Source organism: Electrona antarctica (assembly GCF_951216825.1).
Source record: "Electrona antarctica genome assembly, chromosome: 9".
NCBI classification, from domain to species: Eukaryota; Metazoa; Chordata; class Actinopteri; order Myctophiformes; family Myctophidae; genus Electrona; species Electrona antarctica.
Window position 1 is genome coordinate 49,412,793 of NC_136790.1, and position 17,146 is coordinate 49,429,938.

A 17,146-nucleotide genomic window follows, 5' to 3' on the forward strand; every position below is an offset into this window, starting at 1 on the left:
TCAATGAGACCCGGCAACTACTGGCGATAGAGGCGATAGCAGGCGAACAGGAGATGGTCGAAAAATGGGCGGAGGAACGTCGGCCGAAAATATAAAAATAATTCATCTTTTGGGCGACGTCGCCCGGCGATAGTGGGCGATTGGGCGATAGCCAATGTAATTCAAGCGATGCTCGCCGTTTGTCTCCCGCTGTTAAAACGTACTATTAGTCTCATTCTTCTTTTTACAGAAGCCCCTTTGGGACAAAACACTGAGCAACGTCTTTGGTCATTATGATAGACAGATGTGTAGAAAAAAATTCGAGCAATCAAACAATTTAACCTAAGACCCATGCAGCGCGCACGGTCAGAGCTGTTGTCGTGTAACGTTTCACCTGTACCATCTGTTATTGGATATAATAACATCAGATTAAAGTAAGAAAACCCTTAATCCAGAAATCACCTTTAAAAATAGTGGTTAGGGTTAACTCTTCACAAAGACAGACAGAGCGCAGCACAGACCTTTATCTTCCCACCTCCCTATTTTCCACTCCAGTGTCTTCTCTACATTTGTCAACCTGTCACACTCAATCTGTCACTGTCGTGTTCTCCCCATCACGGCCTCACATCACATTCATGTCTCCGTGCCTTGACATACGAGGACAAAAAAGTTAAAGAGTTAAAGTTAAGTTAAGGAGTTAAAGTCAAAGTCGTACAATTTGTCACACACGTTACCGCAGTGAAATTTGTTCTCCGCATTTGACCCATCTCTTGGAGCGGTGAGCCACATCCAAGGACCGGTGAGCTGCAGCCGTGCCGCGCTCGGGAATCATTGGATTAGTTGATTTGACCCCCCAATCCAACCCATTGATGCTGAGTGCCAAGCAGGGAGGCATTGCGGGTCCCATTTTTACAGTCTTTGGTATGACTCTAACCACAAGGCCACGTACGAATATAGAATGAAAAGGGATGCTTTAAATGCAAGATTTAAAGGAGATATTTCCTTTTCCTTTTACATTGTAGATAAGTTTAGTCCAAAATTGTTTAAATCAAAAATAATTGTGTTGATTAATGCTATGTTTAGTGGAGTCGCTGGAAATAGTCAAGCCAAAATGCCTGAATCTGTCCTATAGACTGTCTAAAGCCTCATTTATGCTTTGTCAAATGCCACGCGCTGTGAGCTTGCAGATCAGCTATTTTCAGCGAGCGACATCCTCGCACCATGGAGTGTCAATGAAGCGTAAGACAAGAGGGAGTCTCCTCTGAGGCAAATAGAGAGACTGATGGACGAGACCACTGTGTAAAAGTCAAAAGGACAATGTCATGGGAGTTGCACTCAGCACAAGTTCCTCTGCATAAACAGTAACATGAAGATTGTACACCACACGTGCCAGAGAAGTGCTTGTGGATGGCGAGAATGACAGTGATATATGTTCCCAGGAGATGGATTGCTTTGTATCCCTTATCCGAGTCTATCCACAGAAGCTGCTCTGACTATTATTTGTCAAATCCTCCTCCCGTATATGCTGTGATACATTTGTCTATGTCTCCTGTGAAGAGTGTGTATGCACACACACACTGCTGAAGTTTAATTTCAAACAGTGGCGCTTACCCATTTTCTCTCTCGTCTTTTTTTATTTGACTGAAAAAGATTACCCGGTGAATGTTAACAGTACACCACGCAGCCAATTCACTTTGCTGTTGGAATGATTCAACCCTGAGTGTGCCAATGCCTAGGCTGTGCCAGCTCCCCCCAGATGGAGTGGTCCTTGAACTGCTTATATTGTTGGATTATCTCTGGGGTTTGTCATCCGCCGTTTTTGTTTATTCGAGTCGCCATGCAGTGGACTGAACAAAAACTCTTCCGCACCACTCCAGTGATGACGAGTACTACAATTGTTTTGTTTTGTTTGTATTACCACACAGCAGAAATAGAACATAATGGAATCCCACACACTGTCTTCACTTACTGTACAGCATTTTCAACATCTCGGTCGTTCAGACCTTAGCAAACACAACATCCTCTCATCCAATCAGGGACCCAATTATACAATACTATGAACTCATTTACTGTTAGAATTGATTCAGTCTGTAGTCCCTTCCCTTCCCTGCCGCGCAGCCAGATGTTTTACTCTGTGTACATGTACATGTATAATATAAAGGAGTCTCTATTAAAACAACAGACACATTCACAGTTCAGTGTGCAGTGTCACCAGACTTAGTTTGTGTTCCTCATTTGTTCCTCTCTCTCTCTCTCTCTCTCTCTCTCTCTCTCTCTCTCTCTCGCCCCCACCTTGCCAGACAACACGGCTGGTATCCGCACCCAGCGTTCAGGTTTCAACCGCCATGAGCAGAACGTCTACTTCCTGCCCATACTGGTGGTGGACACTGGGCCTCCCTCCCTCAGCTCCACAGGCACGCTGACCATTCGCATATGTGGCTGCGACCGCGGTGAGTTAACCGCCATTTATACTAAGTTACGTTCTTCTTCTGGGTGTCATGCACTAGAAATAGGAGGCGTCGCACTCCCGCCCCTGACGAGCGGCCCGGAAGAGAATTTCCCATAATTTTTTCCCATAGATGTTTCAGAAAGTATTTATTTAAAAGACCTGTAAGCCTCGGACAAAGCAAACTCGGATGGTGAAATAAAGGCCAGCATACAACACTTTTTGTGTTGTTTTTCTTCTTTATAATTATTTGTTCGGCCCAATTTTTTTTGTTTATTGTCATGATTTGTCACCATCCGAGTTGGCTTTGTCCGAGGCTTATATACTTTCTGAAACGTCTATGGGAAAAATGTATTGGAAATTCTCTTCCGGGCCGCTCGTCGTCATGAAAGGGGGCGGGACTGCGACGCTCTATATACAGTTGGATGCCACCGAGCTTGTCCCTTTCTGTTTAACTGTCCTTTTAGTTTAGCAAATGTCACAAAATCTTATCTAGAAGTTATGCATTGTCAGTTTATGGGTCGGCTAATTTTGGCCCTCCCTTACTGCATCGAGTTTGCTCTCGAGTGACGTGGAGATCCATGGTGGATGCCCTATGCTCCCACGGGGGCAAAGAGGACTAAAGGCCTATTCATAGTCTGGTTTTTCGGTGGTGAGGTGACCACCGCTCTGGTGGTGAGCTGACCACCGGAGTTGAAATAAATAACGTTGAGCGGTGGTGAGTAAAAACAGAGAGAAGGGCTGGGGCGGTGGCGGTGGTTTGCCCTTCACCGCGGCTCGTGACGTCATGTTGTAGTTCGGTGGTGACCTCACCACCGAAAATCCAGACTATGTATGAGCCTTAAGTCAAGTCAGTTAAGTCTTACTGCATCTCTTACATGTGAACAAATAACACTCAAATGACAGTAAAACATTGGTTTACACTAGGCCTACAGCAATAAGTAATTTAAAGTGCTTACCTGTGGTGTGTAATTGCAACTATCCTAATATTATAATTACTGAATGCTTTACAGCATAATCCATTGGTGATCGAGATTCTACTATACCTGCACAGCAGGGTTTTTTTTTATGTATTTTCTTTCCTGAATACGATGATGTTCTCGTTCTGTGTCCAGTGATGTTTTACGCACAACAAACAAACAAAACGAAAACATCTTCACTCAGTTGAGTGCATACATCCTCTAACTAACCCTATATAATTGTCAGATATGTCTGATTATGTCATTTCGACCTTGTTCTTGAGTATCTCAAGCCTATACCTGCCTACTGGTAACCCCACTAAATGCCATGACGATCTCCCCATCTGTCCTAAATGTTTACCTTGCCTTTGATTGTGATCTTTACGTTTGACCTTTTCAATCCAAAAGTTAATTATTTTCCTGGAGCACTATAAGTTTCATGACAGTTCCATTACCAATTGGCATAATGGTGTGAGTAATGAACTGTACAACTGTAATAGCTGTGTCTCTAGCTTGCTTACTGTGATTAAGACCTGACCTTGATTGGGATTATCAGTCATGTTTATATGGGTATTATACTACCTACATTGGGATATGATTGAGTTTACACTGGGAATGTAAAAATAAATAACTGGTGTCAAAATGTGGTAAAACACAGCGGTAGTTGCAGGTGCAATGGTGCATTAGTGAGATTCAAGGGCCGCTTTTTGAATACAAATGGAGTGCTTCTTTCTCTCTCTCTGTCTCTTTGCACTACAGATGGAGCCATCCAATCCTGCAACGCTACAGCCTATGTGATGAGTGCTGCTCTCAGCCCCGGAGCTCTCATAGCGCTGCTGGTCTGCATGCTCATCCTTATCGGTAAGTGTTCATCATAAGTATGATGAAGGGGCACGGGGGTTCCTCTTCATCACGGACCACACCTTCAACAACAGCACGTCCATCACATTTCCCGTCAGAAAGGTGCTCTAAAGTGGAAATAAACGGTTTCTAGGGGCGACCGTAGCTTAGTGGTAATCATAAAGTCATCGGTTCGCCTCCCGGCGAGCCCATGTCTACGTGTCAAAGTGTCCCTGAGCAAGGCAATTAACCCCTAACAGCTACCCCTGAGCGCTCATTGTGAAGAACCACAGCTCAGCCATCGGTGAAGCTCCATGGGATCAACAAAGATCACTCCCGCAATTCTGTTGATATGACAGTTAACAGTGAAATCCTGAGTGCTAATGTGCTGTAACTCACAGTGTATACATTTAACCAAATTGACTCTTAGGGTCAGATCTTATGAAGATCTTATGAAGACCTTATGAAGCAAGTACTGTAAAAAATGTAATTAAAAAAGAAAGTTCACTCCACTCAGAAATTCACACAACCAAGCATACTTTAATGCCCACTTTTTAAAAGTTATCTATATTTCAGCATTGGAATCACACACACGCACAGCAGCCTTTTTGCTGTGCTTTCAAGGAGAAAGAAAATACATGAAAGGGGATACATTTTTCAACATTTCTTCACAGGTGACTCACGTCGGACATTTTGTCTGTGCTATTTTTTACGAAGGGACAGCTTCTTCTGCCTGTACGACGTACAGCCGATGCCGCCTGGCTTTATCAGTGATGTCAAGTCACTTTGTTCTGTGCCATGCAGACTGGAGATGGGATGGAAGAGGGGGGAGGGGGGGCTGCAAACAGGCAAAAAGAGCTGCCTCAGCACTGTATCCCTCTGGAACAGAAGGCTTTAAATAGACAAGCCTTTCCTCACTTTCTCTGTTACAAAGTTGTACGAACGCTAGCCCTACACGTACGCAAATGCACGTGCACGCGTGCACACACGCACGCACAAAAACAGAAACTGTTACACAAACACATACTAACACAAATTATGCTATATTACACTCAAACACATACGTGCGAACACACACACACACACTCGCACGCACGTGCACGCGCGTGACGCACGTGCACACGCGTGACACACGCACTGCACATACTCATACATTCTCTCTCTCTGCACTCTCTCTCTCTCTCTCTCTCCCTCTCTCTCTCTCTCTCCCTCTCTCTCTCTCAGAGGAAGAGGAGGACCTGAGAGGGTTAGTATTGTCATCACTGAAAGTTTGATGAGCCGGCTCTCTCACTCTCCTCATCCCGCTCTTCTGAGCCACAGATAAAGAATCAAGATGTTTTGTCTCCCTGGCGCACAACACTTTACATATGTTTTACATTATGTGGGCTGTGAATGATGGATGGCGTGACACAGGGTTCGCTTCAACTTTGAATAACGGGTTGCTTGTTTTACTTTGCTTTCTTGCTTTCAAACAGCCTCTGTAATGAGGCGAGTTAAAGCCATGTTTCCCATTAGCAAAGACATATTCCGGTGTGGCGTCGTTGAAAGAAGGAGCATGATTTATTCATCAAGTTTCTAAAAGCCAGAAATGCTGCATACTGTACGGTACATGTCTGTAGACACTGGCAAAAATATATACAAAATATATATTTTTTATATTCTATGGATTACTATGGAGTATGAATTTGTTGATATGTGTGGTTTTTTTTTTTTTTTTTTTGTCACATTCCTAAGCCAATAATTTGACGATGTGCGGTGCAGTGGTTCCCTATGGAGACACAAAGAGACTCCTTTCTTTATGTCATGGGGTCAGATTTAGGGCTGCAAATTAGCAATAATTTAAACATTTATTATTATATATCAATGTGAAATATTCGTACAGTGTTCACACCATATACAAGTTCACAACGCACCGCAGTGCATCTTTGTAGATTGCCTATTTTCGATACTTTTGAAAAAGCTAAATTATATATAAAATAAAATAAAAAGTCCTCCAAAATCAACAAATTTTGTAAATCTGATTATCATTATTATTAGTATTATTATTCATTTAAATTGATTAAATCAATTAGTTGTATTAACTGTTGCACTTGCACCCCTAGTCGGATTGCACTGGTTGTGGCAAACCAGTCACCACAGATTCAACTGAGTGCTGTTGAGTGGTAGAAAACACTCCCTCACGGCTGGAGGCACAGATTGAGTGGAAGCACCTGATGCTGCCTGACTGTCCACTGTGTGGACAGTAGAATGTAGGAGCTGCAAGTGCCGGGCTCAGGGGAATGAAAATGGACAGCAGTGTTCCAACAGTTGTTCGCTGGTATTAATAGAGTAGCTAGCTGGACTGGAGTGAGCTGTCATGTGAAAGCTACAGCAATCATCACATTAGCCAATACTTTGCGGCTCCCTCTAAAAGCATGACAACATACTGTAATGTACACACAGATGGATAAGCTTTGTCCTGTTCTTGCACGGACAATACACACACTTCCAATGCACACATATACGGACACACACATTTGAAGAAAGCATCTTTCCACCCTTAACCGATTTAACCCTGGAGTCCATAATTTGGGGCGAAACATTTCAAAAATATTCTTGAAATTGTATTTAAAAGAAATACAAAAATGTAAAATCTGTAAGCTTGTAGATAGGCTATTTTCACTATGTATTGTACGAAGTATGAAGGCCTTACTGTAAGTGCATAACTGCAGTGCAAATCTTTAGCACACAACGCATCTTTAGCACACTCCTTTGTAGTGAGGGACTAAGGGAGCGGCCCCACCCACACATAGCCTGGCTAATAAGCCAGACTCAAATCACACTGTCGTGTGGTATTTGAGTCTGGAGATGCTGTGTATGGATCTTGTTTCCCGGGGGGGGGGGGGGGTTCGAACATTTTCTCTTTGACGCAATTGTTTAGAGGTACTGTCAGTCAAAGGTCTCAAGCATTGAATGTCACTGTACCAAAGCCCGCCCATATTGCATACTGTGTCCCGATTGGCCACACCAGTTCTCTGGTGTAGGAAATGGGCGTACAATTGAGCCTCTCCAGACCGTAATCCGCCGGCAGGCAATTTTTTTTGTGCCAACGGCTGATTCAGTCTGGCTTATTAGCCAGGCTAACCCACACAAGCACACAGCCATTAACCACCTAGCCCAAGCAGAGAGCGGGCTCCTTTTCCCGAGGCCGGACCACCCCTATTATATCAATTGTTGGATGATGAGAAAAATGAAAACAAATTTCTGCCTAATTACCCTACAAGCAAACAGTCCCTCTATCAGTTAATTTAAGGGGGCCTGATGTGATGAATCCATTCCACTGCGCTGCAGCATCTGCACGCATCCGTTCCAATTACCACCCATCTGCCATGATGAACTCCTGGGCTCGCTCAGCCAGCGTGGCCCAAGGGGAAATGAGCCGTCTTGTCAGGAACGCTTATCGAAACACCTGTACACAAGGGGGGCCGGGGCCATTGTATGTGGAGGTAATGGATGTATACAGGTACATTATGGTTCCTACAGAGGTAGAGCATGTAGCTATGCACTTGTACATTGCCTTGGACATGATATTTGTGTACCTGTAGCTACAGTAGATATTGTAGGCAACCCATGGCAGCAGTAGTGGGCCTCTGGCGTTTGTGGTGTGCATAACAGATACAGTGATGTATGAGTCTGACGCACGCACACTGGCAAGATTTAAGTCAAAAGTGAATGTCAGACTGTAAGTTATTGATGCCATTGTTTTACACAAGCCACTTTGATTAATGGCGTAAGCGTATCTTGCCTTTACCAATCCTGCCAATAGCATGCAGTATTACCAGTAAAATAAAGAATTAGAATTATCCCCAAACAAAAGCAGATTACCACCACCCGCAGTGCGATGTGATGGAAATTACATGGCCTGCATTTACAAGAAGCAGCTGATCTGATGTACAAAACAGTTTGCAGTGTCAAGGTCCCCACCTCCCATTACTCTCCTCATCAGTGAGAATTGAGAGTAATTGTCTGAGCGAATGCTTGGCACACATGGCAGCACGCTCCAGAGCCTATCACGTAGCTGTGATGGCTTCCTGGACCCTGTGGCAATTAACTCTACCCATTTATAGAGGAGGAGTATAAACACAATGAGCTGAGATGCTGGCGGTCCCGACGGAACGCACCAAACAATGTAAGTGGAGTGTGATTGTACATTATCAGTCAGAGATATTGCATAAAAAGCCCCCAGACGCTTTTCAGTGAGTTTTTCCTCTTCGCCCGGGCGCCGCTCTTCCGAGCGGGCCGTTTTCCCCTCAGTAAGTTATTTTTCAGGTCATTTACACAAAATAAAGACAATTACTGGGACCTGCAACAAGTCATTTGTATAGATTAATATGCTTGTCACAGACTCTCTTAGTGCTTAGTGAATGGAAAGGAAGAACCCAGAATTGGAGGATAAAAAAGTGTAAAACAAATATCGTGAGCCACTTACCAACTTCCAAGGTAACGGAACGTCGGGTTACATACTTTACAGCAGTGGTTCTCAAAGTGGGGTCCTGGGACCCTCGGGGGACCCTGGGTGTGTTTAATATAGCATCAAATTCTATTTAACCACTTTAATTCTATACATCAGCAATTTGAAAATAGCTGATAAGCTCGTAGATCTGGTATTTTCCCCAAATCTTTCAAAAACTATTTTGGAAACAAACAAATCTTGGAGGATGGGGTCAGTGGCAAAATACATTAATTTGGGTCTGCTTGACATGAAAAGGTTTGAGAACCACTGCTTTACTGTATTTGCTGTCCCCTTTACGCCGCACATAAGCAAGTATCATCCATCTAGTTTGAGTGCTAAATGATCTGGCCATATATCTCAGTTTACCCGAGCATGGCTGTAGTCATGTGAGCTTAGAGCATCAAACATTCTGTGCCATCCTGGACAGCACAGACACCATAATAGATGGTCTGTCTTCTACTGCGGGTTTGCACACATTTGTTTTAGGCAACAGACTACATGTGTACGTTCCAGAAGATGTATTGCACCCACCGTTTAATGATCTATCTAAGTGTCCTCTCATCGGCATGCGTTTGCTGTACCTGCTCAAGGTCCCTGTTGTGAAAGAGAGAGAGAGAAGAGAAAATTAAGGAACGCATGGAGAGTCCTTGCTTCAAAACAATCTGACTTGACATCTACCCTTGTAAAATGACTAATCACACAAGATTAAAGCAATATAATTCCCATTATTACTAGGTAACCTAAGGCCTTGGTTGATAAAAGAACACTTTAGTGTGAATGATTCACATTTGTATGCAACAATCATTCCACAATGACACGGTTGTTACAACTAAACAGCCATGTCCTTTAGCCTCAGTCTTTTCATCATACTAATATCTAGAATCCCACCGGTCCTGTGTTTGAGCCACAATTCTACGGGCTCCACCTAAGCGGCCTGAAAGACCAATCATAATACTGAACTCATACAAACTTGCTTTACGGATCAAAGAGATGGCTTAAAGATGGAGTGCCGTGATCTTTGTACTTTTTCTGTTTTGTATGTGTCTGTGGAGTTAACATTACTAATAGACCCCCAGGTGTGGTTTAGAATATTGAAATATGTCTTCCCTGGGTTGCCTATTTTTCTTCCTGAAAGGCCCAATCGAAATACATCACAATATCATCCCCTCCCCTAACCCCTCCCTCCCCCTTTATCATACAACAACAGCTGCGGGTGCGGCTTCAGTTCAGAGGGATCACCACCCATCACCACCCACCTGAAAATCAGGCATACCTAATGAACTGGTGGGTGTGGACTCAGAAATCATTTTAACACTTTCTGTACACTTTTTAAAAAAAAAGAATTGATGACATAGTCATAATTACCATCTGCTTTTATATTTGCGGCGGTGGTGGAAAATTTGGCCTTGATTCCGAGTTTTTTATTATTATTGTTTTATTTTAATTTTTAATTTTTTTACTTCTGGCAACCCGCGCCTTCCGGTAATTTTCATATACCCACTTAGCCAGTTGCTTGGAACTCGCAAACAGGCAAACCTGGCAACCTGCAACACATCCCATGGCTGAGAGGTCGGCTAGAGGCAGAAAGTGTCTGGTTGCCTAGAGACGAGGCAGCCAATCAGGACGATAGGTTGTCAATACAGCAGCCAATGACAAAGATAGCTTACGTGGGCGTGAAAGCCAATACAGCAGCCAATGACAAAGATAGCTCTGCCAAAGTGATAGAACATAGACCAGCTCAGCTGTTACACAGCAGCTGGTAAAAAAAAAAATCACACCCGTGTGAACTGAGTGGTGTAAGGTCTGTCTGACGTAATGAAATCATGTCTGACGTAATGAAATCACACCCGGGTGTGATTTCATTACCTGGCTTTTTTGTGCAGAAAAAATGAGCATGGTTGCTATGTTCACCCTGTTCACCCGGGTGTGATTTCATTACGTCATTACAACAGGGTGAACATAGCAACCATGCTCATTTTTTCTGCACAAAAAGCCAGTTGTAGGAGTGGTTTACACCACTCAAAAAACTAGACCAGTGCTAGCTATGTGTGATGATCAGACAGAGTAACACCTGATAACAACAATGTCAACACTGACTATTATGGCATTACCACCCTGTTCAGGTGGCTGAGGTATAATAATAATGTTTGTCAGTTGCTGTTCATAAACAACACAACATTCAAAGTTTGCCCAGAAATATTCCGAAATAAGAAAGTACAGGCAGAGGGAAGGGTTTCACACACAGACACCGGCACACTTGTAGTGGGGGGGGCGCAGTTCTTTTACGAGCCTCACTGCACTTGGGAAAAAACTGTTTTTCATCCTAGTTGTCCTTGCCGCTGGCTCTCCTCCTAAAATCAACCACCATCTCCTTTGTTTTGTCCACATTCAGAAAGAGGTTATGTGAACTGCACCACACTGTAAGTAGATCCACCTCCTTCCTATAGTCAGACTCATCATTTTTGCTAATGAGCCCCACCACAGTAGTGTCATCTGCAAACTTGAGGATGTGATTACTGCCAAATTTGGCAGTGCAGTCGTGGGTCAGCAGGCTGAACAGCAGGGGGCTCAGGACACAGCCCTGAGGCGATCCTGTGCTCACTGTGATGGTCCCAGATGTTTGGCCGTCGACTTTGACTCTCTGTTGCCTCTGAGACAGGAAGTTGAGGGTGCAGGTGCCATGGTCCACATTCAGCAGCCGCAGCTTTTCCACCAACTGTTGTGGAATGATGGTGTTAAATGCTGAGCTAAAATCAATGAACAGGAGTGTGTGTGTGTGTGTGTGTGTGTGTGTGTGTGTGTGTGTGTGTGTGTGTGTGTGTGTGTGTGTGTGTGTGTGTGTGTGTGTGTGTGTGTGTGTGTGTGTGTGTGTGTGTGTGTGTTTTCCAGTGGGACAGTGCTGTGTGATTTTTTTTATATGACTGTGAATTATAGCGCTCTAATTTCCCTCAGCATCCATAATTCATAAAGATGTGTGGTGGTGTGTTTTCATTATCATGATGGGAAATGGTGGTTGTTTGTTGTCATCATGAGCCGTACATCTTTATAGTTGAAGTTCCCAAGGGAATCAGAGCATCCCTCAGGAGGAATGGTGTGTGTGTGTGTGTGTGTGTGTGTGTGTGTGTGTGTGTGTGTGTGTGTGTGTGTGTGGGGGGGGGGTCTCGAGTGTCTGAGTGAATTGAGATCTGCTTAATCACATATGTAGGCAGTAATTAAAATAACTAAGATAAATCTTCATTGATTTATTTAGATGCGTGCAGCCTTTGTGTTCCTCTCGTCTCATTAGTCTATTAAGGGATCCATCTATATTATTTTCTTTTTTTGTATCCATACTTTATTGACCTCTCCATTGTTCTATCCATGTAGGTACAGTAGTTGGTGTCCTCTGTTTCTGGGCAGTGATGTACAGTAAACTTGAACTCTGTGGTGGACTCACATAATTATTGAAGGAAAGATTGTGTGTGTGTGTGTGTGTGTGTGTGTGTGTGTGTGTGTGTGTGTGTTTCTATGTGCAGGGCGTTGCTGAAAATGAGCACTTGTGCTCAGCTTTTACCTTTCCTTTATTTACCCTGGGTAAATAAAGGAACCCTGGGTAAATAACCCTAACCCTAACCCTATTTACCCTGGGTAAATAAAGGAAACCTAACCCTATTTACCCTGGGTAAATAAAGGAAATCTAACCCTATTTACCCTGGGTAAATAAAGGAAGAAAAAAAAAGATTGACACCCCTTAAGCCTCTGAAATCATATTTCTGGGCAAAGCAATTAGGATTGTGGAAAATCAATTCTCATGCAAATGGAAGTTCAAATATAATTTTAGAAAGCTTATTGTCTTTATAGGGAGGATCAAAGTTACGGAAATTAGAACGTGTGTGATTTTAGCCTCCATTAAGTTAATTTTCTCGCATTAAACAAATTTGCACATTCCAGTAAAACATGTTACTTGACAGAAACCTTATTGAAGGACCTGACTTTGCATTTTGATCCCAGGGGATCAGTTGGTTCTGTCTTTATATTTACTTTGATGAAGTGCACTTCCTCTTTTACCATCGACCTCTTCAAACCTTTTGCCTGAAAGCTCGTATTCCAAATGTACATACATTCACCTGAACCTCATTCAAGTCACATGATTTCACTTAATGACAGTTTTCAACATCCTATGATTTGTGCATTAACCTCAACCCATATCGGGCGCCTCATTTAACAACGTGTGTAATGCTGAACAAAAACCCATTACATAAACATCCACTCTCAATGTGATTTAATATCACAATACCCGCCAGATGGTAATCTTTAGTTTTATGTCTCTCTCACGGCCACTTCTCTCTACCTCTCACTCCCCTTTCCCTCTTTCTTTCAAAGTCCTGGTCTTGCTGATCGTGAGCCTCAAGCGGCACAGGAAGGTCCAGCGGATGTCCGAGGACGAGGAGGACATGCGCGACAACGTCATCAAGTACAACGACGAGGGCGGAGGCGAGCAGGACACGCAGGCGTACGACATGAGCACCCTGAGGAACCTCTACGACTTCCCCGAGGCCAAGAGCTGCTCCTCCGACTCTGGGCCGGCGGACCTACGCTCGCTGCCCCAGTGGGTCCAGACGGCCAGCCGGACGGGGACGGGAGGGGGCGGCGCAAAAGGAGGTGGGGCAGCGGTGGCGGACTTCACCGTCTTCAAAGGCTACATCCGCAAGAAGGTGGAGCAGGCGGACGCAGACCTGTCGGTCCCGCCGTACGACTCTTTCCAGACGTACGCCTTCGAGGGCAACAGCTCGCCGGCGCTCTCGCTCAGCTCCATCCACACGCTGTCCACCACCTCGGAGCAGGATTTCTCCTACCTCGGTGACTGGGGGCCGCGCTTCAAGCAGCTGGCGGGCTACTACGCTCCCCCGGGGAACACAGAGGAGGAGGAGGGGTCCTAGCACCGAGCTAGGTTTGTGCCCGAGACCTGAAAACTCTCCGCTGTGCTTCTCAAACACCCAAATGTTATATTGTGCTGCGGACCACCATTTCAAAAGATTTGATGCCAGGCCGGGACACCCATAAAATATCTTATAGTAGTTAGATTAGATTAAGTACATATTTGTAAAACTGTCTGTAGGTGGGGATTGGGGAAGGATCTGAATTAAGTAATATTACACTCAAGGGTGTGCTTTACCGTGATTATTGGCACGGCAGTGATGTGGCAAGCATCACTCAAGAACCAATAATCTAGGTAAAGCACACCCGCGAGTGTAATATTGTGATTATACAGTTACCAACAAAGCAAAACACATCAGTGTATTCATATTGTGGGGCAATTAACTATCAAAATAAAAAAATAGAAGAGTTGAGTTGATCTGACTGAGGCATTATAGTCCCTGTTGATTCAAAGTAGCAGCTCTCTGTCACAGAGGCTCTGTCTCGATCACCAGTCAACACAGCTGAGCTGTTAAAGCCGGCTCGGTGCAATGGGATGAATTCCAATATCCTCTGAGGTATAGGTCGCGTGGCCAAAATATCTGATCTACAGGGTTACAACGCGCTGCGGTGGTGACGCGTTGAGAACTTGTAGATCGGCTATTTTCGGCGCATGATATCGTCGTGCGACAAAGTAGGCTATAAAATGCACCGGGCTGTAAATGTTTTACGAAAGTCTCAAAATTAACAACGTAATCCATTTGGAACGGGTTTGTTTGTTCTCCACTGGGTCTTGCTTGTAGGCGTTTGTGTGTGTGTGTGTGTGTGTGTGTGTGTGTGTGTGTGTGTGGGTGTGTGTGTGTGTGTGTGTGTGTGTGTGTGTGTGTGGCGGTTAGTGGCTCGAGCGTCTGAGTGAATTGAGATCGGCTTAATCACATACTGTATGTAGTCATTAAAATAACTAAAATTAGATTAAATCTTCATTGATTTATCCAGATGAATACAGCCTTTGTTTTCCTCATCTCATTAGTCCATTAAGAGATCCATCCAAACTTTTTTTTATTTTTTATCCAGATTTATACCTAAACTCAGATTAAATCTTCATTGATTTATTTAGATGCGTGCAGCCTTTGTGTTCCTCTCGTCTCATTAGTCTATTAAGGGATCCATCTATATTATTTTCTTTTTTATATCCATACTTTATTGACCTCGCCATTGTTCTATCCATGTAGGTACAGTAGTTGGTGTCCTCTGTTTCTCAGTGATGTACAGTAAACTTGAACTCTGTGGTGGACTCACATAATTATTGAAGGAAAGATTGACATTCCTTAAGATTCTGGGCAAAGCAATTAGGATTGTGGAAAATCAATTCTCATGCAAATGAAATATTATTTGAGAAAGCTAATGGTCTTTATAGGGGGGGAATCAAAGTAAGTTACACAAATTAGAACGTGTGTGATTTTAGCCTCCATGAAGTAAATTTTCATACTCACATTAAACAATTTTGCACATTCCAGTAAAACCTTCGAGGGCAACAGCTCGCCAGCGCTCTCGCTCAGCTCCATCCACACGCTGTCCACCACCTCGGAGCAGGATTTCTCCTACCTCGGTGACTGGGGGCCGCGCTTCAAGCAGCTGGCGGGCTACTACGCTCCCCCGGGGAACACAGAGGAGGAGGAGGGGTCCTAGCACCGAGCTAGGTTTGTGCCCGAGACCTGAAAACTCTCCGCTGTGCTCTTCTGCCTGTAAGGTTACTTCTTATATCCTCCTCCTCCTCTGACCCTCCAGCGTTCGACTGAAGGCCTATTCATACTCCAGTTTTAGGTGATGAGGTGACCACAGTTTCAGTGGTGAGGTGGTCACCTCATATCGAATAGTAGATCAAAATAAAAATGTACACAATCACAGAGAGCCAACTCAATATGCCGAATATAAGACGACCCCCATTCTTCATGACTTATTTTGTGGAAAAATAACATTTAATGTCAAATTGTCTAGTCCTCGATATGACTCTAGAAATATGAAAAGACAATAGATAATAGAAAGATATTAATTAATTATAACTGTGATATGCTTACACGTTCGTCACATTTCTTTATGGAATTGCTTAGGGCTGCGACTATTGATTATAATATAAATATTTAGTTTTGATTGATAAAAAAATGAAGAAACGCTGAATCAGTGCAAAACAATGCTGATTGATTTATAATGAATTAGTCTGATTAACCACTTAAGCCGTATTTAATTTATACTTTGTTGTATAATGGTGTCATGCAAAAATATACAGCAAACTGACAACTATTAAAGGTATATTCAGTGATTTGACTTAATTCAAATATCACTTATTTTTTCTTTTTTTCTGGATAATCCTCCCTACTATAGAGTGTGCTGACCATATAAGGAAATCCTCCCTGTCCCCAGTGAGCCCCTGGGGTCAAAAAACCCTAGTTTCAGTTTTGGTGGCGGGTGGCAAAACCTTCATCCAATCAGGATGAGAGGGGCCTTCCTCCAATCATGATCGAGTGGGGGCGGGCCTTGGTGTTTTGATTGATTGATTGAAAATGTTATTAACAGTTTGCAGAATTACAGTACATTTCAAGCACAAACTCAATACAAAGGCTGTTAACTGTGAGTGGACGACCCAATTAAGCATTACACTTGTTTACAACAGGGTCCACCATGTTCAATTCATCAAAACATTTAGAGACGTACAAATAGACACTTCTATATAGACAAAGAACAGTACAGGAATTCATCATAATGGAGGTAAAAAGGGAAAAGAAACATATACAGTGAGGGGAAAAAAGGGGGGGCGGTGGGGGGGGATTCAGATTTTACGGGGGCCAGTTTCGAATTGCAGCCATCCGTAGGTGCCCTTTGAGAGCGGTTTTGAAGGAGTCAAGGGATTCGCATGTGGGGTGCACATGCTGTTGGCCTGTTGCACTTCCCCCCACTGTAGAGCGTGCATGTGCACATTACATGTTACCGGGCGGACTGGGTGGTTTTCCAAATCACCCAAATCACTGAATGCTCCTTTAAACATTTAAACATGCATTTTCACCTATGCTCAAATGTTTTTGCATAATTAATTTAATTGCAGTTGTTCAATTATCTGTTGCAACCTCTAGAATTGATAGATATTGACAGACTTTGTTTGACTGTATACGGTATATGACAAATACATGTAATATAATTTGGTAATATAGTACCGCCCTATTCTTTCTCCCAACGGTTTGTATGCTGGCAGAACTGGAAGAGGCTGCTCTACGGGTCCCTGGTCTGCCTTCCGTGTGTCACGACCTTCCTGTTGGCCACGGTGTCACAGCGTGACCCTGAAGAGCTGCAGAATGGCCGGGTCCAGCTTATCTTCTCTGAGGAGAGCAGAGACAAGCTGGTGACAATACAGGTGAGACCCTACAGTGTGTCTAATGGAGAGCAGAGACAAGCTGGTGACAATACAGGTGAGACCCTACAGTGTGTCTAATGGAGAGCAGAGACAAGATGGTGACAATACAGGTGAGACCCTACAGTGTG

The 17,146-nt window shown here is 43.7% G+C and overlaps 1 protein-coding gene across 1 annotated transcript in view; it reads left to right on the forward strand.

Moving 5' to 3' along the window:
- The window catches only part of LOC306929393 (cadherin-22-like), a 121,780-nt gene extending 108,114 nt beyond the window's left edge, over window positions 1-13,666 (forward strand). Inside the window, exons 10-12 of the mRNA XM_079509912.1 lie at window positions 2,280-2,429; window positions 4,144-4,245; window positions 13,079-13,666. Of these exons, the coding sequence (XP_079366038.1) occupies window positions 2,280-2,429; window positions 4,144-4,245; window positions 13,079-13,635 (809 nt within the window). The 3' untranslated portion in view covers window positions 13,636-13,666. The remainder of the gene's footprint in view (window positions 1-2,279; window positions 2,430-4,143; window positions 4,246-13,078) is intronic.
- Window positions 13,667-17,146: the final 3,480 nt, after the last annotated feature.